This window comes from Phytophthora cinnamomi, assembly GCF_018691715.1.
Source record: "Phytophthora cinnamomi strain GKB4 chromosome Unknown Contig47, whole genome shotgun sequence".
Classification (NCBI taxonomy): Eukaryota; Oomycota; class Peronosporomycetes; order Peronosporales; family Peronosporaceae; genus Phytophthora; species Phytophthora cinnamomi.
The window spans coordinates 249,131-270,887 of NW_027150980.1; the positions used below are offsets into that span (position 1 = coordinate 249,131).

Genomic DNA, 21,757 nt, shown 5'->3' on the forward strand with positions numbered 1-21,757 from the left:
TTCAATCGGAAGGCACGCGTGTCATTGCTTTGCTTTATCTCTGTGGATGGCCTCGTGGAAACATTCCACACGGACGGGACATTTGACCATTCCAAGTTTGTTGAGTGCTGTTGTATGCATGCCCATTCTGGGAAAACTGTGCAACAGTACCCAGGAAGCGGCTCCGTGTGGATTCTGGATGGTGCCAAAATCCATTGCCACCCTGACATTGTCTACTATCTGCGGTCGCTAGGGATAATTCCCATCTTTCTTCCTGCATACTGCCCATTCTACAACCCCATCGAGTACCTGTTTGTCTTGATTAAGAAGGCGTTCAAGCGACAATATGTGGAGGGTTCCAAGCAAAACCAAGCTGTTCTCATTGTAAATGTGCTCCAGCAGTTCCGAGACTTCGACATGACCAACATTTTCGAGCACTGTGGGTGGAGTGGTACCGGTGAGTTTAACCCTATGTCGGCTCTGGGGGACGAGTACGTAAGCACACCGCGAGCTGAGCAATTCGCTGTGAATGACTTCCTGGAGTTTTCAGAGCGAGGTGATCCTGATTATGACGACGAGTGCTCAAGTTGAGAAGACTGAACTAGTGTAGTAGAGATGTAATTTAGCTTTCGAGCTTATTCTGAGCAAGAACTGGTTGTGCTAGTCATGGTCGACGTCCTCTTGATTCGGAATGGCGGCCAACGCGGACGTGACGTCCATGCTATCTGGTTGTATCACTACATCCTCGCCCATTGCCTCAATCACATCCAAATGGTTCTCCAGCATCTGGTTCATCGACACGATGGCTGTCTGCAGCACTTGGACAGTTTGCTCAAAGTAGTTGATCTTCGCCTGCATGCCTTGCACGACCTTCTTCGCCATCTTCACACTACGCTACACACGCTGCAGGTGTTGGTCGCTCGCATTTGCTGCAGATCTGAATTGAACGACCAGATTTGGTGGCGGCCCCATAGCGATTTCTCGATCGTGCTGAGGTCTTGGATTTTTCAGAATGAGAGAAGCCCACAGACGCCACGACATATCCTGTGCTGTGAACGTACTGTCCCATTTCTCCTTCAGTGTAGTGATCATGAGTTGATGAAGTTCTTCCGTCGCAGCGCCTCCTCGGTCAGTTGCAGCAGGACCAACGCACTCTTCTTCAAATTCCGCAAGCTGACTAACAGTTGATATCTCGTTACCGTACTTGTAGACGGTAAACAATACCGATTCATCCTTGTTTTTGGACAGATATCGGCGATCTTTCGTGCTTGTCCATGGATCCAGTACCTTGGTGTTCATCCTCATCGAAGTGTACTTCTCGAACATCTCGATCGCTGGCTCATGCTCATCAGCTTTCCAGGATGGTGGGGTTCCATCCAGAACAGCCAGAGGCTTCAACTCGCGCTGGATGATGTCCCAAAGCCTGGTCTTCACCTCGTCCCATGTGTCACAATGAATTCTGTGCGTACCCAACCGCCCTGCCGATGATAGACGCTGATTAATAGTGTTCTTCAATCGTACATCGACTGAGAGTTTGATCAACGGATCGTGCGAGGAAACTTCCTCTCGCTGCTGCTCGAGACGTGGGCTTCTCCTCACTTGGTGTGGACTTCGGCTCTGGTACGGCGAGAACCGACGATTGGTGATTTGGGCTGCCTGGTCTTGGTTGGGTGTGTTAGCATCGAGCGAAACGCGTCGAGGAGAGCTGCGCTGCACCGGAGTTGCTGTGCTCATTACTAGAAGAATGCAAAGTGAAGTGCGCGTCTTAAGCCAGCTCTGATTGGTCAAAAAGCGGTTCGAATCGATTCTGAACGCTCCTCATTTCTATCCAGGTTCTACAAATTTGGGTGAAAAAGACAATAGTTTAATTCCTCTCACGATAAGACTAACGCTGCTTCAAATCTAAAAATATATATAGGACGATTATTCTGGGTTCGCTACCAAGAGGAGTCAAGTTGTAAATATGTTCATTACTCTCGGTAAATACTGAAGTAGACGCAGCGCTTGGACGAACGACGTTGTCGTTGTTCATTTCCGAGATTTTCGGTTTTAGCGCGCTGTTTTAAAGTTTCTACATCATGTACAAGTGCATATTACATGTACGTGGTAAATAGCATTCTGAGGTACTGGTGACGTACATTAGCGTTTATTGTCGCAAGCCATGAATCCATAGGCCCAGCCTTGTTTTCGCGCTCCTCGTCTCCTTCAACACCCCCTATGACCATTTTCGCGCACGAACTAGTCGAACAATTAATTGCTATACATATACATAGGTACAGTACCAAACAAACAATTCCTCGATAAATCGCGATAGCAAGTAGGTGGCCTCAGACTGAGACTTTCACGTACTGTTTGCATATTAAAAAGTTCGACGGTGTCACAACCACAAATTGAAACTTATCACTAACACAAACTTGTTGCTCTATGACTAACGCACTAGCAAAGATTTTCTAAGTATGGACATGCACAAATTTGTGATCCATAACTCCCTTGTATATTTACACCCTCGGCCAGCCGCTCGAGAAGTCGAGCTTGTTCCAGCCAAAACGTTTGTCACCGTCCGCGTAACCTACGCGGGTGTCCACTGCACAACAAGAGAGATTGACAGACAGTGAGCACTTCAGAATCAAACGAGCAAAGGGGGAAACGACAACGTACCGTAGTGGTAGTACAGCACGGGGCCGTACTTCGGGTCCTTGTACACACCCTGGCCTCCCGGGCCGTATACCCAGTCGTGAGACTCCAGCACCACCGAACCGCCGTTGTTCCGGCAGTCGACTCCGTTCTTGTCCACGAAACCCGAAGTCGGGCTCTTCGAACGGCACACGAGGATGCGATACTCCTTGCCCTTGGTGGGACGGGTCTTGTCGTATCCGCAGCACGAACCCTTGGAGAAAAAGAGGTAGTAGTACCCGTTGTACGCGAACTCGAAAGCAGCCTCAACCACTTCGTAGTTGGAGGAGAAGGCGATCTGCGAAGCCGATCCGCTAGCGGTCTTCGCCGGGGGCGACTGCATCTTGACCTGGTGGAGGCCCTGCCAGTAGCTACCAAAGTTGAGGTAGTACTGGTTGCCAACCTGGATCAGGTTCGGGTCGATGGCGTTGTACTTCTTCGACGAATCGCTCGTGACACCCACGCTGCCCGCATCGACCCACGAGCCTGGCTCCATGGTCTTGGACTTCGTTAGACCGATGGCGGAATTTTGCACTCCAAATGAGCTAACTGAGTAGTACAGGTAGTACGTGTCTCCGATCTTGTTCACCTCGGGGGCCTACAGCAATTAGACACGAACGCGTTAGCATCGGTTTCATTTAGTCGATACAAAACAATTTGTACGGAGCATACCCAGAGGTCATCCTTGCCCTTCAGGTTGATCTTCGAACCGTTAGGCACAGCAGCTCCGCAGTACGTCCACGGACCCGTCAGGTCCGGTGCAGAATGAATTGCAATCTTGTTTCCGGTCGAGAAACGGAAGTATGTGCCGTCATCGCGGCGGATGATGGACGGGTCGTGGGCGTTGGTGCAAATGCCACTGCATGCCTGGGGGTTGGCGTATCCGTTAACGAGGCCAGCGAAGAGGAGGGGAAGACCGACGAGAATTGAAAGGAGCTTCATGTTTCAATATTGATTTGCCTTGAACGCTGTTGCGCGCGAATTTAGAAGTGCCCCGAATAACCGTGAGGCGCAGAAAACAACAACAACATCAGGCCGTGTCTCTACCATCACACGTCGTTCGTGTGTGTATCGTGATGCACATGTACATTAGCTTGCCGGACACTCGCCAGATGAATCTGCAGCTCCGGCTGGTTGCTCGACTGCACTGGATTTGTCCAAGACTTGGGATGCATCAACACATCACCGTGGTCACAGCAGCAAAAAGCTGGTCAACAAAACGGAGGCTTACCACGTGTGCTATGGCAAAAGAATATCGGCAAAAAATTGTGTATTCACATGTGAAGTTCTTTTGCGCTGAAGACAACTTTAGCTAGATCTGAACTAATTGGAAGTGGCCAAAGACGCCTATTATTTGTTACATTATCGCCAATTAGTCATGTCATGTCATGTCATTATATGCTATTAATAATTATTGAAGCTCTAATCGGAAATTTAAACTTGCGTGTCACTAATATGCACAGTCTTACCTCAGAACCGCATATTTATCTCTTCGCGAATTCCAGTTGGTGCACTAATTACAACTAAGAATTGCTTCCACTTGGAGCGGAGTTTGTCTGCGCGACGACGACTCGTCAACGCTCCTGCCGGCATAGCAGATGGAACGTATACAGGACGTGTATTACATGTATTGTGGTTTGCAGATATTTTGTCGCTCGGATTTATGGCTTAGATCGATCTCTGAGATAAAATAATTCGAAGACATAAAAATGCGAGACGGTAGTAAATCGACCTCCAGGCGTAGGTAAGTCGCACCACCTCTTCCTACTTAACATAACGGGCGCATCGTTGGTTCTCAGGACACCGAGGTAACGTCGCCGGCCACTGCTACTCCGGTACTGCTCTATTGGATGTGTTTAACGGCTCATTAGCTTCGTCTGTGAGTGCACGTGCGGCTCCTGCATCACTCGGCTTTCCGCTTCTCTTTGGCGCGAGCTGCTCCCCGCCATGTAAGACCACATGATACTACACTACCATTTCACTTTAGGAAAAGCGTTTCGTATGAACTGCTGTAGCTCCTCTAAATAAAATGTAGGGTGCGCTTTCACGTACTTTCGAACACGGGTAACCACGACACTCGGCCAACGCGACGAGCGGTTAGTTCGATCTCCTTCATCAACCACACCATCGGTCAAAAACAACTTGTACCAACGTTGCAGTGTTCGCACGTTAGGCCAAAATATATCGCTAACATACTGCATACAGATTCCATACACATGCATAAGAAAAACAGCTCGTCAACGGTAGTCGATAGAGTGCATGCTGCACTTGTGCACGATGAAGGTTTTCGGAAACTGCGGTGCTTCGACAGATCGGCAGCGCGATCTGCCGACCACTCCAGATGTAAGTGTCCAATTGCAAATTATATATATATATAAAGCGAGGTATTATAATCCGTACACAGCAATCGCGATTTAAAATAAATCGGCCCGAATTGCGTTTTTGGATCAGCAATTCGACCACAGGTAGCGTAAATCGAGATCGATATCGAGGCTGGTGAAAATAACTTGGTCGAGTTAGTGGCCATTTGTTTTTATATCGGGCGCCAGAAATTATAACTTGGGCAATACACTAGGTGAAAACGACAAACGCATTGCAAGGCATAATAAGCCTTCTCAATCAGACCCCGTGCTGCCGCGTACGCACGGTACATAATAGGTAACTATAAGTATACATGTAAATATATAAAAGAAGGTTAAAACGTACTACACACAGTAGTACAGCGACATCGCTAGGCACAAGTATTCAAGCTGTTTGTACCAGCAGGGCTAGGAAAACACACATCGGCCACATGTACAGTAGGTATTGGGTCGTCTGAAGATCGCGTTAGATCTGCAGGGCGTCGATAAACTTAACGTTACAGTAGTACGTACTACACATGTAGGATAAAAATAAAGTCTGAACACTGTCGCTTACAATGTCAAAAGCGACATTACTTGTACCGACATTTACACACCTTAATTGGCGAAGCCTGGTATTAACAGGCGATCCAGTTAAGAAGAGGGAAAAAAGGGCCCAAAATGGGGAAAATCGTCGAGCCAAGTAATTGCGGTCTTTATTTTCAGGTCGTGAAACAAGCATCATCAGATAGATCGATATTTCAAACCTATAAATATGCTGTATTTATTCACTTGAACACAGCTCACATCTTAGCATGAGCGCTCGAAAACAGCGCCTCCGCCTGATTGCCCTTGGTGTGAATGCGATGCATGTCTAAATTCGGAAAACGAGGAGGTAGAGTGGTCTGCATTGCCCCATCTCTCCACAATGTGTCCCCATCTCTCCACAATGTGTAGCTTCGTCTCCACAAGGACGGCAAGACGGCGATGGGCTCGTGGGAGGGTGAGAACAATTTCTCCATCGCGCAGTTCGCACTCGGTCTCTGTGGCTCAGGTAATGAGCGGATAGATTCCGCCACCAGAGTCTTCTCGTCCCCCCTCCATTTGGAATTCTGCGCCACTGAGAAATCCCCTCCTCCAACGCATCGAGACGTGCACGTGGCCGTCTGTACCACTATCAAATGTCTCATACCTCCAAATCCCTACAAATGCGTCAAACAGCGCTAGTATCGGCAATGCCTTGCCATGGCACAACCAGTGCAGCTACGAAAGCCGGACTTGATTCATTCGTCATTAGAAATTCTAGTTATGTTCCGACTAAAATTTCATTGAAATAGAACAATTTCCGCATTTAATTTTTGTTTTTGTTTCCCCCAAAATAGTCCCCCACTGGATCGCCTGTTAAAAATACGCGATGGAGTGGAGTTCTTTGTACAGTACCTACCGGTACATACTGACACGCTCTGAAAGCGCTACGGTCCACGTTATGTACCATACATGTATATGGTACATGTATTCGTATGCACGGGCGTGAACATCCGTACACAGACCCGTTATACGGTGGGCCAACCACTCGAGAAATCCAGCTGATTCCAACCAAACTTCTTATCCCCATCTGCGTAGCCGATGCGGGTATCCACTGCACAATTCAGCGAAAAATCAAAAGTTAGCGTACGTTGCCCATACAAAGGCAAGTAAATGCGCACCGTACCGTAGTGGTAGTAAACCACGGGGCCGTACTTCGGGTCGTTGTAGACGCCCTGGCCTCCCGGACCATAGACATAGTCATGCGATTCAAGAACGACAGTACCGCCGTTGTTTTTGCAGTCATTGCCGCTCTTGTCGACGAAGCCGGAGGTGGCGTGCTGGGAGCGGCACACGAGGATGCGGTACTCCTTGCCCTTCGCGGGACGGGTCTTGTCGTATCCGCAGCACGAGCCCTTGGAGAAAAAGAGGTAGTAATAGCTGTTGTACGCGAACATGTACGCGGCCTCCACGACCTCGTAGTTGGAGGTGAACGCCATCTGATAGGCAGTTTCGCCTGCCGTTTTCGTTGGGGTAGACTTCATCTTCACCTGATAGAGATCCTGCCAGTAGCTTCCAAAGTTGAGGAAGTACTGGTTGCCTACCTGGAACAGGTTCGGGTCGATGGCGTTGTACTCCTTCGAGGAGTCGCTCGTGACACCGACGCTGCCCAGGTCGGTCCACGAGCCCGCCTCCATGGTTTTGGACCGCGTGAGACCGATAGCCGAGTTCTGCGACCCAAAGGAGCTCACGGAGTAGTAGAGGTAATAGTAGTCGCCAACCTTGTGAACGTCCGGGGCCTATATAACAAAATCGGCAATGAGGGTTTAGTCCGGTGTTGTAGGACCAAAGACGAAAGGTGCAGCGAGCTTACCCATAGATCATCTTTGCCCGCCAGGTTGATCTTCGAGCCGCCAGGAACTGCAGCTCCGAGGTACGTCCACGGACCCGTCAGCGCTGGGGCCGAGTGGATGGCGATCTTGTTGCCTGTGGAAAATCGGAAGTATGTGCCGTCATCCCGTCGAATGATGGACGGGTCGTGCGCGTTGGTGCAGGTACCGGTGCACGTCTCCGGGCTAGCATACCCTTTGACAACTCCGGCGAATAGCAGCGGTAGAGCGATGAGGATAGAGAGCACCTTCATCCTTTCGAGGTGAATGCCAGAGTGTGAAAGTCCGCGCCTGCCGAGCAGCCTCGGAGCTGTAGAGAACCTCCCTGAACTGTGCCTCCTTGGCGAACGCTGTCACGGACCAGCTGGCAGGCATAAATGACCGGCATGGAGCAGTTTGGCTTCGGGCGGCAAGGCGGCACGTGACGCGCTCTACCGGCAACAGCAGGCACGACAATCGCACGAGAGAGGATGCCTTTGGATCTCAGATGGATCGACGACGCCGGTCGGACTCGACAGCAGCGGCGACTGCGCTTCAACGTTGACAAGCTTGAAGCATTTTTCTGTGCGTGCTGGAGCATTTGTTGACCTGCTGCTCATACGGAACACAAAGATGTAGAGGTCAGGTCCGACGCAGCTTACGACCAGCGATGAGTCTTTATCGGCCGAACCATGTATAATACGTGTATACGAAGACTGACGGTGGAGCAAAAGTGCATTGAGTTCAGAGTGACGGGAACCCGTCAGTTGAGAGCCATAGCAAGGAAGGAAACGATGAGATCGCAAACAAGTGGAGCAAGGCAAAATGACCTCTTCACACCAAGCATACTAGGTCGTACGAAATTGGAACAAAGCACAAACCTGATAAAACAAAGTTGGTCTTAATGACGTTAGTTGGCGCAGAAAACAACAAAATACGGAGGCCTCACATCCTCAAGCTCGTCTCTAGTGGACCGAAGTTAGTTAAGCACGCCGATGCCAAAGTTGCTGGTCGTCTTGCTCCACTGCTTGGCAGCCCGCGGGCTGTAGCCCGAAATGGCCGAGTACGACTTGACCTTCGATAGGGCCGTGGCACCGTTGCGAGAGCCGAACGCCCCGCTGTTGTCCACCACGTTAGCGGCGCACGAGCGACCGAGGTAGCTGCTGCACTCGGTGGTGGCGGTGGCAGCGTACATGTAGCCATCCGAGCCGGTGAGCAGCGGCAACGTGGTGTCCTCGAAGTAGTTGCCCTCGGCGAGGATCCACGCGTTGACGCCGACCTCGAATGAGTGGCCCGAGTTGTCCGCCCAGTAGTTGTTGGCGATATGGGCGACGACGTTGGCGCTGCTGTCGCCGCCGAGCTTGGGCGAGCGGCCCGACGTCGAGTGGATGTAGTTGTTGAGCATGCTGAAGCGCGTGTTCTCGCCGTAGAAGATGAACGTCCAGTAGTGGCGGCCGTCGCACGTTGCGGAGTAGTCCGTGCGGCCGTCGAAGTCCGAGTTGCTGATGGTCATGGTCGACACGCTGGCAGCGTTGGTCGTCAAGAACTGGCGCCCGACGTGCGAGACCTTGATGTGGTCCAGCCAGATCTTGTTCATGGCCGTCGAGCCGCCGTTGCTGCCCTGGATGTAGAAGGCGTCGCCGCCCCACACCAAGTGGCGATTCAGCTCCGTGATGTGGACGTTCTGGATGATGATGTTGTCACCGTTGAGCCACAGACCCTTGCCCATGATCACGCCCGTCGTGCCGATGCCACGGAGGGTCTTGTTGCTCGTCACCGTCATCGGGGTGATGGCGGCGTTGTTGTAGGTCACCGTGACGCTGGTGCCGTCCGAGCACCCGCCCGTGTTGGACATGCCACCGCTCTGCAGGATCACATCCTGGCTCTTGTAGCCGTTGTTCTTGGCGATGCACTCGCGGGTGTAGTCCGGCCGGCAGCCGGCTTCGGTCGTGGTGCCTTCCGTGCCGCGGAAGTCGAAGGTCTTGTTCAGGACGATCACGCGGGGCACTGAGTCCTTCAGGTACGCGACTAACTGCGCGGTCGTGGTCGGGTACACGGCGGTGGCGCTGCCGCCGCCCGTCGTGCCCGCAGCGAGACCAGTGGCTGAACCGATTGTGAAGGCTTCGGACGTCTGGGAGACGAGAGCCACCACAGCGACGAGAACGGGGCGCAAAAACTTCATTATCGACGATAGAGGGGAGTTTGACTTGGCGAGACTTGTTGGGGGCAAAGTGAATTGATGAATGTGGTCTGGTGGTGACAAGACAGCATCGATCACGCCGCCAAGGCATGGCTGGCGTCTCTGTGTCCCGCTGTTAGAGGGGGAGAGTGTCTGCCTGCTAATATGCGAGCACGTAGGTGTCTCCAGGCATCTTTGACCTCAAGGAACAGCCTCTGGGTCTGTTCAAAGTGATCGGTCTGGCACGGGTACCAGCCTCTTGACTTGGTTCCACCCGTGCTGCGTGCATCTGTTGAGCTCTGCCGATCCAGCTGGCCGCATCTTCGTGTCAAACTCTATGCGACTAGCAAGATTCTCCCGGTAGTCGCGCACACGACGCGGCGATAAAATGGAGAGGAGGGGCACCGCGACGTGATGAACTCTTGATTGAAGCGTGGGCGCGAAAGCCGACACCGGCGCGGCGCCTAATGCTGCCGTGCCAACGCCTTGGCGACACCATTCACGTGCTGGTCGCCTTCACGGCATCCGGCCAGAGTTAACAATCCGGGAGTGACGCCCGCAAAGACACGGTTAATTAAACGTTGGTGACGCGATGTGCACTTCGGGGTCCGACCAGGGCACCGTGGTGCAGATTTGCACGCACAGGATCCCCTCTGAAGGGAACAACAATGTGGCCTTCACTTTACAAGGCGTGTGGTGGGGCCAGCGAGAAAGTGTAGTGTACAGACCGTACACTGTGTAGTTGAGTGTTACGTGCAGTGTAGCACTGCAAGAAGATCAAACGTCGGAATACTTCCACGTCAAAGTGCTGTGTATCATGCACGGAGAGTTCAACGCCCACGCGTGCTGGGAAGCTAAAAGGTTCCTAAGATTTGCTGTCCGTGGGATCGATTCATCTACCGAAGTCATTTCGGTGTGTGGCATTGCCGGGTCAACAACCCTTGGTTGAACAACTGTCCCGTCGTCCGCACTCGAGTGCCTGCTATTAATACTGTATTTACATGTAATAGCGGGTACGCTGGGGGCTGGATCAGACACGTGCGCGCTGTTCGAACGGGTTAGCTATCGAGCACCAAGACGGTCCACCACCCTTCATCCTCGCGACCGTCGCGGGTGGTGGTCTTTCTCCAATTTGTATCGCGCGACACAAGCTCCTCGGTCTACCGCCAGCAAGCTCTCGAAGATGTGGTTTCTTCAGTCCATTCTCATCGCCGCGACGACTCTCTTAGTCAATTCCGCAGACGCTTTCACAATCAGTTCGCCTCCCGGCTTCGCTGCGGGTACAACGGACGGTGGCAATGCCGCACCTGTCTACCCGAAGTCGACCAGCCAACTCGCGGCGTACCTGAAGGATGTCGTGCCCCGAGTGGTCGTTTTGACCCAGACTTTCGACTTCCGTGGCACAGAGGGTACCACGACCACGAACGGATGCGGTCCAGACTGCACACGGCGAAGAAGAACGGCTACAAGAGCTAAGATGTGATCCTCTCGAGCGGCGGCATGACCGGCACGGGCGGATGCTCCGGAGGCACCAGCGTCAAGATCACGTACGATAATACTGCGCAGAACTGCCTTATTGTGACCGATAACAAGACCATTCGTGGCATTGGTGTAACGGGTGTGATCATGGGCAAGGGCCTGACGCTCGCCGGCGATAGCATCATCGTCCAGAACATCCACATCACAGAGCTGAACCGCCACCTTGTGTGGGGAGGTGGCGCCATCCTCCATGCGAGGCAGAAACGACGGCTCGACGGCCACGTACAAGATCTGGCTGGACTACATCAAGATTTCGCGCGTCGGCCGCGAGTTCATCGTTGCCAATAATGTCGGAGTGGCGGTGCCGTTTAGTTCGTCCTAACTGACGTCCTAAACTGTCCTATTTGTCCTAAAATTCAAATATTACCCAGACATAAATCGTCCAAAAACACGCGTGTTAAATTATGTCCTAGTGGTTGTCCTAAACTCGGTTAGGACACCGATTACTACTACAGATGACTACATTAGGACAATTAGGACATTAGGACAATTAGGACATTAGGACAATTAGGACATTAGGACAATTAGGACATTAGGACAGTTAGGACGTTTAGGACAACCCAGGGAACCATAATAAAACACTTACTACTACTTTCTATCGTTAGAACATTAGGACAATAGGACAGTACGGTCAGGCAGTACTACTATACTGTTACTATAGCATACAACTTATTAATACATTAGGACAATCGTCAGAATACTAAGAAGCATCACCCCTTAAGTGGCAGGACACTCGCGCGTTGGCTCTCGCCTGCGGACTTCGCGACGGGGGGCCCGCCCCTCTCTCACTTCGCTGCGCTACGCTCGGGGAGCGCCGCTGCGCGGCCTGCCCACCCCCTTACGCGAAGCCCTCGACTCGGCCAGGCGCGGTGTCTAGGGGAAAAAAAATCGGGTTGCAGCGCTCGCTACGCTCGCTCGCACAGACACGCCCCCGCCTAATCGGCGGGTGATGGAAACGGGTGAATGCACTGTGTGAAGCTTGCGCTCGCATCCGCTCGCCCTCGCCCGAAGCATGACTGAATGCTCAAATACTTTACTGCGACAAGTGCAAGATTCAACATAAAACAAACGAAGTTATCCTAATTCGTACTGTGTTGTCCTAAAATTTCAGTTTAGTGACCGATAGTGACCGTAAATTACGGGCGATTTTAGGACAAATAGGACGTTTAGGACACCAGTTAGGACGTGTTATCTTCTACTGGAGTGGCCTCCTTGACGGCAACTCCGATTTCGATGATCGTGTGTCGTGCGACGGCCGCCACTACTGGACGTTCCTCCTGTATGGCAAACATACGAAGATGAGCATGATCAACAACTACGTTCACTAGACGTGGGGGCGCTCTCCCAAGGTTCGCGGCGCCAGCAACGCTAACGCCATTGCTCATGCAGTCAACAATTACTGGGCAGACAACTCGGGGCACTAGGTGAAAACGGGTATGTTCTCACTGAAGGAAACTACTACCAGAATACGGTAGTGCCGCTGTTGGCTAGCAGTGAGGGGGTCATCTACGCAGCCACCTCCTCGACCGAATGTAAGAGCTAATTGGGTCGATCGTGCGTCGCGATTGTGGCGGCTCGCTTCACTCCCGCAACGGGACGACAGCTCTATTGAAGTAAAAGGGAAGCTCGGCTGTCTCGAAGTTCGCACCGTGGGCGGCGAAGAAGCTGGCCAAGACGACCAAAACCTTTGGTGCTGGCGTGCTCAACTATATTGTACATGAATACATGTACAGTGGTTGAACATACATGTACGTGTACTGTTTACTTGGTCCTGGGACTTTGGATGTCACGTTGTCACAGAGCAAACTGGTAGGCACTTCGCGTGCGCAGTTCAAGATTCAACTGTCTCAACGTGTGGATTAGACCATGCTTTTGGTGCGGATACCAGGCATCGGACCAATACCGCGACAACAGCGCTGACGGTAACACATGACCTCATTTTCGTTTCTCCTCATCGGCAGTTAACCATGGTGGAAAGACTCTCGCTCCTTGTTCTGCTGACTGGGCTGTTGAGCACTGCTGTCGATGGCTACGCCCAACCCAAGCTGTGCACCGGCACATGCACCAACGCCCACGATCCATCCGTTATCCGTCGCGACGATGGAACTTACTTCCGCTTCTCCACAGGCGGCAGGATCGCCGTCCACACTGCACCCGCACTGACGGGCCCCTGGACGTACAAAGGGGCGGCTCTGCGCGCAGCCTCAATCGTCAATCTCAACGGAAAAAGATGACATCTGGGTGGGTATGCTTGGCGCCAAGTAGGGTCCTAACTAACCACTTGCTTGCCATTCGTTCTGCGTGGTATTCTAGGCCCCCGACGTCCGCAAAGTCGGCAACTGGTACTACCTTTACTACTCGGTGAGCACATTTGGCACACAAGACTCCGCGATTGGCCTCGCGCGCTCCCGCACAATGGACGTTGGTACGTGGGTGGACCGCGGGACCATCGGCGTCGTCAGCAACTCCAACAAGCCCTACAATGCAATCGACCCAAGCTTCATCGAAGTCAACGGCGCGTACTACCTGAGCTTCGGGAGCTACTGGCAGGGACTTTACCAAGCCCCCATGCGAGATCCGCCAGTGATGCCCTGCAGTTCCCCGTACCAGATCGGATTCACGGGCGACTACCAGGTGTTGGAAGCAGCGTACATATTTTACTACAGCAACTACTACTGTACTATCTTTTCATGTCGAAGGGGCAATGCTGCAACCTTGACAAATCCCGTCCGGCAGCGGGCAAAGAGTACAGTATTCTTGTGTGCCGATCGCCGTCCCCTACTGGCGGCTTCGTCGACCAGAGTGGCCAGGATTACAGGAGTGGCGGCGAGAGTGTAGTTCGAGCGTCGGAAGGCTACTTCTACGCGCCTGGTGGACAAGGCATATATGACGACCCGACCTATGGACCAGTGCTGTATTAGCACTACGGTAAGTCGAACTGCTCTACCAGCTCTTGTCCGTCATTAACCTTTGTGCATTGTGAATTTCTCGCGGCTATGATTATATCACAGTTGATACGCGCGTCGGGTACGCAGATGGAGACAAACGATTCGGCTGGAACACTCTGGACTTCTCGACCGGTTGGCCCCGCATCAGCTCGTGAATTGACGGGTGCGTTATGTGTACAATTCGTCCCACGGATTCGCGCAATTGGTGAACAAATTCCACGAACCTGCAGACAACCTGCGGCAGAAACCGTCGAATGCCCAGTGGCTTAAAACGTTTCAGGAAGCTGTTAACTAAAGTTAAATAGACACCTGAGATCATTGTCATCCTATTCCACGAACCCCACAAGAAGAGTGAGAGATCACTTCAGTACCAAAGCCCTGAAATGCACACGCAATGTATTGCAGGATATTTTTTTCCGCGAGAGCACTCGAGGAATGCAGTGCTGATTGTATTGCGCTTGTTTACGCGGCACAGGAGTGCTCCATATATACGGAGAGTAATCTAGATGTACAGTCCCGGAGTCCCGTGCGGGATCGAGCTTATATGCACGGGCACTCTTCCTGTTATCCTGACAAATTCAAGGCTGTAGATACCAACGCAATGCTACTGACTGCGTCACGAGCATACAAGTAACTGCACTATGTCTGATAATGCGTGTCAGAGGTGGTCTGCTCACACCGAAAACCGAAATGACCAAAATGACCAAAATGACCGAAATGACCTGACAGCCTGTCTGCAACACTTCTATTCATTTTGACTTTTCGGATGGGGACCGTCGTATTATATAATCCAGCTCCAAAGCCAGTGCCCTAGCTCAGGTCAAAAGACAGCTATGCAAAGTCCCGGGCTCCGCACATTTCGTGGCAGATCACTTTCGTTTTCTCTCCGCCGGCTTCAGAGACCGAAGACTGAAGTTCAGACCGAGGCCCAGAATGGTCAAGACTCTTGCGTGGTTTGCGGCGGGACTCCCTCTCCTGGTGACGACTGTCGTCAACGGATACGCCGCTCCTGGTGAATGCTCTGGAATCTGCACCAACGCGCACGACCCGTCCATCATCCAGAGCTCCAACGGAACGTACTACCGCTTCTCCACGGGAAACAACGTATCGGTTCATAGCGCGCCAGATATCACGGGGCCGTGGGAGTTTAAAGGCCCTGCGCTTCCGGACGGTTCCAGCATCGACCTGAAAGGCAGATACGATCTCTGGGTAAGCTGCAGTTCTGGGTCTCTCACAGCGTATTTCCATCCTAATGCATTCTGGCTGCAGGCTCCTGACGTACACAAGGTCGGCGACTTCTACTACCTCTACTACTCGGTGAGCAGCTTTGGCACGCAGAACTCCGCTATCGGTGTTGCCCGGTCGAGCTCCCTGGACGGTCCGTGGGAGGATGCTGGTTCTACGAGTATCACAAGCGACTCGACCAAGCCGTACAACGCCATCGACCCCAACTTGATCGAGGCAGACGGAGACTACTACCTAACCTTCGGTAGCTACTGGCAAGGCATTCACCAAGCTCACATGCGCAACCCACCGTTTCTGTCGAGCTCTGATCCAGTTCAGATTGGCTTTACGTCTGACTTCGAGGTACTCGAAGGCCCTTTCATCTTCCAACACGGCGACTACTACTACCTGTTCATGTCGAAGGGCAAGTGCTGCACTTACGACAAGACCATGCCAGCTAAAGGAAAGGAGTACCGGATCCTCGCGTGTCGCTCTTCCACTGTCACAGGTGGCTTCGTGGACAAGGACGGCGTGGACTGCACGAAGGACGGAGGTACCGTTGTGCTCGAGACGCACGATGATGTTTACGGACCTGGAGGGCAGGGTGTCTACAATGACCCGAAGTTCGGACCTATCTTGTACTACCACTACGGTAAGCATTTGTGTGATCTGAGCCGATTTGGTCCTGCCGTGAACTGACTGACTTATTTTATTGTCTGATGTCTTGCTGAAGTGAACATTACGATTGGATATGCCGATGGTGACAAGCGCTTCGGCTGGAACACGATCGACTTCTCCAGTGGGTGGCCGGTTGTGTAGACAACCCCGTCACAAATTTCGTTCGGACAAGCAAAGTTGAGCGGCAAAACGCGTTTTGTTGTGACTGGACACTGTGTTTGCCCCCCCCCCCCCCCCCCCCCTGTCGTCGATAACTTCCCCCGTCAAAATAATTGTCAAAAATACGACAGAGCGATCGATTGTCAAAGTGTCAAAAATGTCGAAAATACAACAGAGCGATCGGTTGTCAAAAATGTCAAAAATACGCCGATCGATAGGATCTGTTCAGATCCTAAAAAGTCTGGATTTAGAATTAGTAAAAATAATCAGTTGAGACTATTTATGGCTGTATAAAAATAGTCCGGATTTAGATGAGCAGTATAAACCACTGCTTAACAGGCGATCCAGCTAAGAGGGGGACTTTTTTGGGGGAAACTAAAAAAAAATTAAATGCGGAAATTGTCCTATTTCAATGAAATTTTAGTCGGAACATAACTAGAATTTCTAATGACGAATGAATCAAGCCCGGCTTTCGTAGCTGCACTGGTTGTGCCATGGCAAGGCATGCAAGCAGCATGCCGATACTAGCGCTGTTTGAAGCATTTGTAGGGATTTGGAGGTATGAGACATTTGATAGTGGTACAGACGGCCACGTGCACGTCTCGATGCGTTGGAGGGGGGATTTCTCAGTGGCGCAGAATTCCAAATGGAGGGGGGACGAGAAGACTCTGGTGGCGGAATCTATCCGCTCATTACCTGAGCCACAGAGACCGAGTGCAAGGACCGAAGGCGGTGCTTGCTGCGCGCTCTCCCTGCCGAACTGCGCGATGGAGAAATTGTTCTCACCCTCCCACGAGCCCATCGCCGTCTTGCCGTCCTTGTGGAGACGAAGCTACACATTGTGGAGAGATGGGGACACATTGTGGAGAGATGGGGCAATGCAGACCACTCTACCTCCTCGTTTTCCGAATTTAGACATGCATCGCATTCACACCAAGGGCAATCAGGCGGAGGCGCTGTTTTCGAGCGCTCATGCTAAGATGTGAGCTGTGTTCAAGTGAATAAATACAGCATATTTATAGGTTTGAAATATCGATCTATCTGATGATGCTTGTTTCACGACCTGAAAATAAAGACCGCAATTACTTGGCTCGACGATTTTCCCCATTTTGGGCCCTTCTTTCCCTCTTCTTAACTGGATCGCCTGTTAAGTAATTGTGCAGTACCATTATTAGAGGGTGGGGTGCTGTATTATTGTGTTTTTCAGTTGTTTTGTCAAATCGGACTTGTAAAACAAGTAAGCCGTGCTAAAGCACGGAGAAAATCTGGATTTTATCATGAAGTAAGTTGTGCTTCTAGCCTCTCTGTTTCTGTCAGTGCCTCTTGTGTTGGCGTGAAGTATTGCAGGAAATCCAGTGTGAGTCGTTTCATTAGATACGAGTTCTTTCATCGTCTTAGCTCGGGTCGCCGCGACATAAAATGACGTCTTTTGTGGGTTAGGACGCGTTGGAGAATCATTCAATCAATCGTGATCCTTTGACATTTGTCGCCCCCTAGTAGGGATTCTGGATAAAATCCAGAGGACTATCTCCAGATGTGGGTTAGGTTAACGGGCAGATTAGCAGGGCACTAACGGATAATTAGGAACGGGAATTGCAAGAAGTACTTGCGATACGTCAAAAGACGAACGGCGCCCATTTTCGCGACATTCGGGGATTGAGGTCCTACGCAGGCGTACAACAGGGTCCTGTCGGAGGACTCTTTGGAGACCTGCTATTATAAAAGCTAGTACAGGAGGAGACATGGATTACGTAGGAACGCATGACGCTCTCGATAACTTCACTACCATTAAATGTCTTGAATGAGTACCCTTCTTCGTCGTGAACTCCTCCACCAACCAGTTCTAAACCGACTTTGTTTGGGCCCCAACCCGGAGCCTGTTGTGTGAACGGACGGAGTCCGATCATCGAACTGGTCCGAGATGTGATTTGCCTACCCTCTAAGATTTAAATAGCTCCAAACTCAGATTAACTGACTGCCCAAGTCCTACGAAGTACCAGTATCGTCCTGTTTTGCAGATAAAATGTCGCCCTGTTTTATGGCGTAGATCGAGATCGACACTCCACAAATCATGGTATAAAAACGAGTCGTTAACTCGATTTGCGTTTTCAAAACGCACAAAAGATTGTTTTACCTTAGATCGACCTCGTTATAATCAAATCCAAAAGGAGATCGACCGCTAGCTCCGACTTATTAGCCGGCCTAAATAAATTGAGCTTTCCTTTTTATTGACCTCGATTTATTATAACTGGAGAAGAGCGCCAGTGAAAACGACAAAACGTTTGCAAAGCACAACAGCTGTATCTAACAAGTATCAAAACGATCACTGCCACAATTGTAGTGTCAACAGGACACGTTGGGTGCCCACACAAGTACTACACAGTCGGCCACCCGCTGGAGAAGTCAAGGTAGTTCCATCCGAAGCGCTTGTCGCCATCGGCATACCCAATCGTAGTGTTCACTTCCACAAAACACACCAAAGATAATAAGTCAGCTCAGGTTACCGGCGAAATATGCGAACGAAATGGAACAAGGATCCCCAAACGCTTACCGTAATGGTAATACAGAACTGGCCCATAGGTCGGATCGTCATAGACGCCCTGACCACCGGGCCCGTAAACCTCATCGTGCGACTCGAGCACAACGGTGCCACCACCGTTGGTGCAGTCCACTCCATCCTTGTCCACGAAGCCACCCGTGGCCTTGGAGGAGCGACACACTAGGATGCGGTACTCCTTTCCTGCAGCTGGCTTGGACGTATTATAACTGCAGCACTGGCCCTTCGACATGAACAGGTAGTAGTAGTCGCCGTACTTGATCATGTACGACCCCTCTAGCACCTCGTTATCGGACGTGAAAGCGACCTGAGAGGCCGACCCTGTGGACTTGGTGGGCGTGGCCTTCATTTCGACCTGGTAGATGTCCTGCCAGTAGCTGCCAAAGTTGAGGTAGTACGTTCCGTCAACGTCAATGAGGTTTGGGTCAATAGCGTTGTACGCCTTCGACGACGAGCTGGTAACCCCCGTGCTGCCATAGTCCGTCCACGTATCGATGTCCATGGTAGACGAGCGCGTCAGGCCGATTGCTGAGTTTTGCGAGCCGAACGTGCTCACCGAGTAGTAGAGGTAGTATTCGTCGCCAACTAGATGAACGTCAGGTGCCTACAGATACAACCCAAGCAGTCAATTTCACGAAGCTCTGTACGAACTCTGATGTCGTGGCGCGTACCCAGAGATCATCATTGCCGTCCAATTCAATGATGGAACCGTCGGGCACGGCAGCACCCAAATACGTCCATGGGCCGGTAATGTCTGGGGCAGAGTGCACTGCGATCTTGTTGCCCGTCGAGAAACGGAAGTACGTGCCGTCGGAACGGCGAATGATGGACGGATCGTGTGTGTTGGTGCAGGTACCTGTGCAAGTCTCCGGGTTTGAGTAGCCGGCTACACCTGCTGCTATTAATAGCAACGCCAGCCCTGTGAGTGAAAATTTCATAGCTCGTCGAGTGTCCGCTAGACGGTGAATTTGAGAGTGAGGGACTGAAACTATTCGGGTGCATGTTGTCCTCGCTATAGAAGAGCTGGATCCGCACTCGAATGCAGCTCTTGCTAGCAGAATCCTATCATTAAGTATCCGAGTAAAGGCACAAGCACGTTTGGCCTTTGGTGCATTTCCGCCAAGACAAACGGCGATGGTGTCAGAACGACAGGTGGATATCGAGCAACATCAACGCGTGCAATTGGTTCGTCTAATGATTCTGCACATACAGTACTTGGTAGGTAGTCTGGAGAAATCGAGAACCAACCCGCTTGGGTGGTGTAAGCATGTCAAGCGCGTGCTGTATGGTCTATGCATTTCACTGGCCGTGAGTAGGTACAGTAGTCTATCTAGAATGGACGGCGTGCGTAAACTTTGTCATCTCCTGAATCATTGTTGCCCGCAAGCACAAAATGCACAACGGTAGTTTTCCACGCGAAGTGAGTGCAGTGTTGAAGCAAGGCGGAATGAGCAAGCGGACGAAGCTGGGGAAAAGATGTTTTGAAGCAGAATGAAGACATTACGACCAAGTCCTCAAATTGAAGACCCAACATCTAGTTGTGCAGAAAATGGGTAGGTGGGCTAGCCAATGCCGATCCTGGACCAGGAATCTTGGCCCCCCTTCCTGTCGTGGTTCATTTGGAGTTACGTCGACGCGGGAATCAAGCCCTCACGACCGCGCCGCCGTACAAGTGCTGTGGGCGTTTCACCAGCGTTGCGTCCAGCACCACGTCTGCCATATCGGCGTAGTTGTAGGAGGCAAGCGGAGCCCATCGCTACGTGCTCTCGTCTATCCTGCTGAATCACGCACGGCACGGGAGCGAGCTGCTGGTGGTGGACGCCGCGGTGGCCGCTACGTCCTCGCTCTGCTTCCTGGTGGATGTTCCCAAGGCACGGATGCTTTCGTTTGGAGCTCGGCATAGAGCCGTGCCACTGGTTTCGGCGCGGCTCCATGTTGGTCCCCAAGGTGACGACGGACCGTGCGGATGACGTCTCGGCTTGCACGCTCAAGGAGGGCTCCGTGGACCACGTCACGGTCGGCTGGTCGTGCGGCAACTCGCAAACCAAGCACAAGACGAAGCGCCAAACGAAGCACAAGAAGACGCACAAGAAAGCGCACCGGAAGAAGCACCAGAAGAAGCACTAGAAGCACCAGAAGCACCAGAAGCAGTACAACACTCAGATCCATGTCATGGTCCGCGACGCCAGCAAGCTGAGAGACGGGAAACTGGAACGTCGGCGCCATGACCAAGTACAATGTCTGGAAGTCCTTCTCCGTCATTTATGCGCACGGTGCGGTACACCCACTACGAAGCTCGATTTACATTTCTTCGGGGGCTTCTCACTTCTCCACACAAGCACCCAGCCATTGGATACGTGGCCGCAACACTCCACCGACGACAACCAAAGCGCGCAACAACCAGTTTTCGGTTTGCCTGGTGAGCGGCCCTGACGCTGCCGGGTAATGCCTTCGAGCATACGCTCCGCTCGACCATACAGTCGAGCACTCGGTACACCTGGTGAGCGGCCCTGACGCTGCCGGGTAATGCCTTCGAGCTTACGCTCCGCTCGACCATACAGTCGAGCACTCGGTACACCTGGTGAGCGGCCCTGACGCTGCCGGTAATGCCTTCGAGCTTACGCTCCGCTCGACCATACAGTTGAGCACTCGGTACGCCTATCGGCCTCGAGCACAATCAGTATACCTACTTAGTTGGGTCAGATTCAACGAGGTCAATGTAGGTCATTTGGATATGGCCATTTCGGGGGTTGCCACTCGGCACCTTGCCTCTCAAGCAAGGCAAGGCATCTTCATGCCTTTGACCTTAACCAAATGAACCACATTGACCCCTAATCTGATTGAATGCTGCAAAGGTAGTTTTCCACGCGAAGTGAGTGCAGTGTTGAAGCAAGGCGGAATGAGCAAGCGGACGAAGCTGGGGAAAAGATGTTTTGAAGCAGAATGAAGACATTACGACCAAGTCCTCAAATTGAAGACCCAACATCTAGTTGTGCAGAAAATGGGTAGGTGGGCTAGCCAATGCCGATCCTGGACCAGGAATCTTGGCCCCCCTTCCTGTCGTGGTTCATTTGGAGTTACGTCGACGC

The 21,757-nt window shown here is 51.8% G+C and overlaps 8 protein-coding genes across 8 annotated transcripts; 3 read left to right on the forward strand and 5 right to left on the reverse strand.

Moving 5' to 3' along the window:
* Positions 1-639: 639 nt before the first annotated feature.
* IUM83_15871 (feruloyl esterase B-2) lies at positions 640-861 on the reverse strand (the record flags this gene model as incomplete). The annotated part of the gene is made up of 1 exon (XM_067940714.1): positions 640-861. The coding sequence occupies one exon, from the start codon at positions 859-861 to the stop codon at positions 640-642; it is 222 nt and encodes a 73-aa protein (XP_067790337.1).
* A 216-nt stretch (positions 862-1,077) lies between these two features.
* Positions 1,078-1,435, forward strand: IUM83_15872 (uncharacterized protein; the record flags this gene model as incomplete). The annotated part of the gene is made up of 2 exons (XM_067940715.1): positions 1,078-1,107; positions 1,190-1,435. 2 exons carry the CDS (start codon positions 1,078-1,080, stop codon positions 1,433-1,435), a joined length of 276 nt encoding a protein of 91 aa, XP_067790290.1.
* A 1,042-nt stretch (positions 1,436-2,477) lies between these two features.
* On the reverse strand, positions 2,478-3,594 carry IUM83_15873 (Arabinan endo-1,5-alpha-L-arabinosidase A precursor; the record flags this gene model as incomplete). The annotated part of the gene is made up of 3 exons (XM_067940716.1): positions 2,478-2,563; positions 2,638-3,250; positions 3,325-3,594. 3 exons carry the CDS (start codon positions 3,592-3,594, stop codon positions 2,478-2,480), a joined length of 969 nt encoding a protein of 322 aa, XP_067790338.1.
* A 2,950-nt stretch (positions 3,595-6,544) lies between these two features.
* On the reverse strand, positions 6,545-7,659 carry IUM83_15874 (arabinan endo-1; the record flags this gene model as incomplete). The annotated part of the gene is made up of 3 exons (XM_067940717.1): positions 6,545-6,630; positions 6,703-7,315; positions 7,390-7,659. 3 exons carry the CDS (start codon positions 7,657-7,659, stop codon positions 6,545-6,547), a joined length of 969 nt encoding a protein of 322 aa, XP_067790335.1.
* Positions 7,660-8,363: 704 nt separating this feature from the next.
* On the reverse strand, positions 8,364-9,566 carry IUM83_15875 (Pectate lyase; the record flags this gene model as incomplete). The annotated part of the gene is made up of 2 exons (XM_067940718.1): positions 8,364-8,930; positions 9,036-9,566. The coding sequence occupies 2 exons, from the start codon at positions 9,564-9,566 to the stop codon at positions 8,364-8,366; spliced, it is 1,098 nt and encodes a 365-aa protein (XP_067790334.1).
* A 3,766-nt stretch (positions 9,567-13,332) lies between these two features.
* On the forward strand, positions 13,333-14,023 carry IUM83_15876 (Arabinan endo-1,5-alpha-L-arabinosidase A precursor; the record flags this gene model as incomplete). The annotated part of the gene is made up of 3 exons (XM_067940719.1): positions 13,333-13,347; positions 13,416-13,779; positions 13,839-14,023. 3 exons carry the CDS (start codon positions 13,333-13,335, stop codon positions 14,021-14,023), a joined length of 564 nt encoding a protein of 187 aa, XP_067790333.1.
* Positions 14,024-14,983: 960 nt separating this feature from the next.
* Positions 14,984-16,093, forward strand: IUM83_15877 (arabinan endo-1; the record flags this gene model as incomplete). The annotated part of the gene is made up of 3 exons (XM_067940720.1): positions 14,984-15,259; positions 15,320-15,926; positions 16,008-16,093. 3 exons carry the CDS (start codon positions 14,984-14,986, stop codon positions 16,091-16,093), a joined length of 969 nt encoding a protein of 322 aa, XP_067790336.1.
* Positions 16,094-18,486: 2,393 nt separating this feature from the next.
* On the reverse strand, positions 18,487-19,606 carry IUM83_15878 (arabinan endo-1; the record flags this gene model as incomplete). The annotated part of the gene is made up of 3 exons (XM_067940721.1): positions 18,487-18,572; positions 18,663-19,272; positions 19,340-19,606. 3 exons carry the CDS (start codon positions 19,604-19,606, stop codon positions 18,487-18,489), a joined length of 963 nt encoding a protein of 320 aa, XP_067790340.1.
* Positions 19,607-21,757: the final 2,151 nt, after the last annotated feature.